Below are 1,749 nucleotides of genomic sequence, written 5' to 3'. Positions count from 1 at the left end.
CTGTGAAGTGCCTTAGACGAGCTTGTTTGTCTGATTGCCTGTTAACGTGCTTGACTGATGCAATTAGATGTCTGTTTTTTTCTGGCTGGTACTATAATGAAATGGTTGGTGTAAAAAGATGTGAGGACTTCAGAGACTACTTTATACCACATTTTCAAGTCCTAAATTGGCCCTGCAACGTAATGTTTTTGCAGATGTTCATCCCAGTCTTGCGTTTTTAATAGGGACGTGTGATTATGCTAATATTGTGCCGGTAATATCGGTCAGCCGATATTATCAGCCCAACGTTGGCGTAATTATGTGAGATGGAATCGCGATCGGTTTTTTCCTCCGATAATGAAGACCAAAATGCTGTGTGCCCTGAAGATAGTTTTGGGGATAAACAGCTGTATATTAAAGTGAAAGTCACTAGATGGCAGCACTGCAGCTTATTTCATTAATGTCATACCCATACTGTGGTTCGTACAGACAGATAAATAAATAAATAAATAAATACCAAACGCTCATTAGTATTTCAATTCGGACAGGGGCGGGTAGGGGAGGGTTGAAAAAACTTCCGTCTCTCGGGACCGCAGACCAGTAGCAGTGCATAGATATTTTGGTATTGGGCCCCCAAAAATGTACTTTTCTTTCACTAATTTACTTCATTCCAAGAGAATCCACTCCAATATTTACTTTTTTTTTACTTTAAATATAATAATCTAATTGAAACAGCAATGCTAACAGAAGTCTAAAAAAATGTTTGATTTTGAAAACGATAATTCAACAACTGGTCTGCAGGTTGCTGCTTCTTTTTATGTCAACTCAGAAAACTGCTCAGGCAGACTGAACACCATCATTCCATTATAATAACTAAAGAATAAAATAGTGTGTTTAAAGTAACCTCCGAGCACAGCTACTGTTAGGGACCTTGAGTTCTTTTTTCCCTGAATGATCTGCCATGTAAAAAAAAAAAAACCCCGGCAAACACATTGCACTGTATCGTCGTTCATGGCTTTCTGTTCCTCCATGACTTTGTGGCAGCAGTGATGATAATGATGGCGGTGATGGTGTGGACAATGGCCAGAGAGACAAATGTTCACGGTTGTCAGAGGCAGCTGTGTTGTAGTCAGTGGCCGGCGGCGTCAACAGGTGTAGAACAGCAGTTACTCACTCTGCGGAGTAGATTGCAGATTCTTTCAATGTTAAGGATCCTTTCCCTCTGTGGAGAGTAAACGACACAATTAAAGAAAGACACAAGTACAATATCAAAAAATTCACAAAGCAATTGAAAAGTAAATAATGGCCCAACAGGAATATTTAGATAACAAATATGTATTCGCTATTTTACTCCTCACATATTTCTTTTTTTCAACACTTGGCTTGGTTTTCAGCTCTGTGCTGTGATTGATGCGACAAAATACAACAGCACCATTAAAAGCGCCGACGGTGATGTACGGTACAGCTCAGTGCCGCACTGTGAGCGGAACAGCTGCGAGTCCCCTGTGACTCATGAGGGAAGCCTTGATTATCAATTTTAGAAATGAAAGTCATCCGTCTTCTCCACCGTTTAGCTCCCGGGACACTGTTTATAGTGATTTTACATTTGTGTGGCCATCGATCGGCTCGGAAATAAGATGTTGCTGCTGCCGTTAGTTCACTTATATTTATCACTGTTCACCAGCAGGCTACAGCAAGAGCATAATAACAGGGCCTAATCTGTATCATCTATGTCTATAATCAGAAATCTTTGGTTTGGGGCCGGGGGGT

The 1,749-nt window shown here is 40.7% G+C and overlaps 1 protein-coding gene across 1 annotated transcript in view; it reads right to left on the bottom strand.

Moving 5' to 3' along the window:
* Positions 1–1,749, bottom strand: part of cnih2 (cornichon family AMPA receptor auxiliary protein 2) — a 10,234-nt gene that overhangs the window by 1,640 nt on the left and 6,845 nt on the right. Inside the window, exon 3 of the mRNA XM_008332346.3 lies at positions 1,154–1,201. Within this exon, the coding sequence (XP_008330568.1) occupies positions 1,154–1,201 (48 nt within the window). The remainder of the gene's footprint in view (positions 1–1,153; positions 1,202–1,749) is intronic.

This window comes from Cynoglossus semilaevis, chromosome 19 (genome assembly GCF_000523025.1).
Source record: "Cynoglossus semilaevis isolate Cse_v1.0 chromosome 19, Cse_v1.0, whole genome shotgun sequence".
Taxonomy (NCBI): Eukaryota; Metazoa; Chordata; class Actinopteri; order Pleuronectiformes; family Cynoglossidae; genus Cynoglossus; species Cynoglossus semilaevis.
The sequence above is the reverse complement of the archived record's forward strand: the minus strand, read 5'-3'. Positions and strand labels throughout refer to the sequence as shown.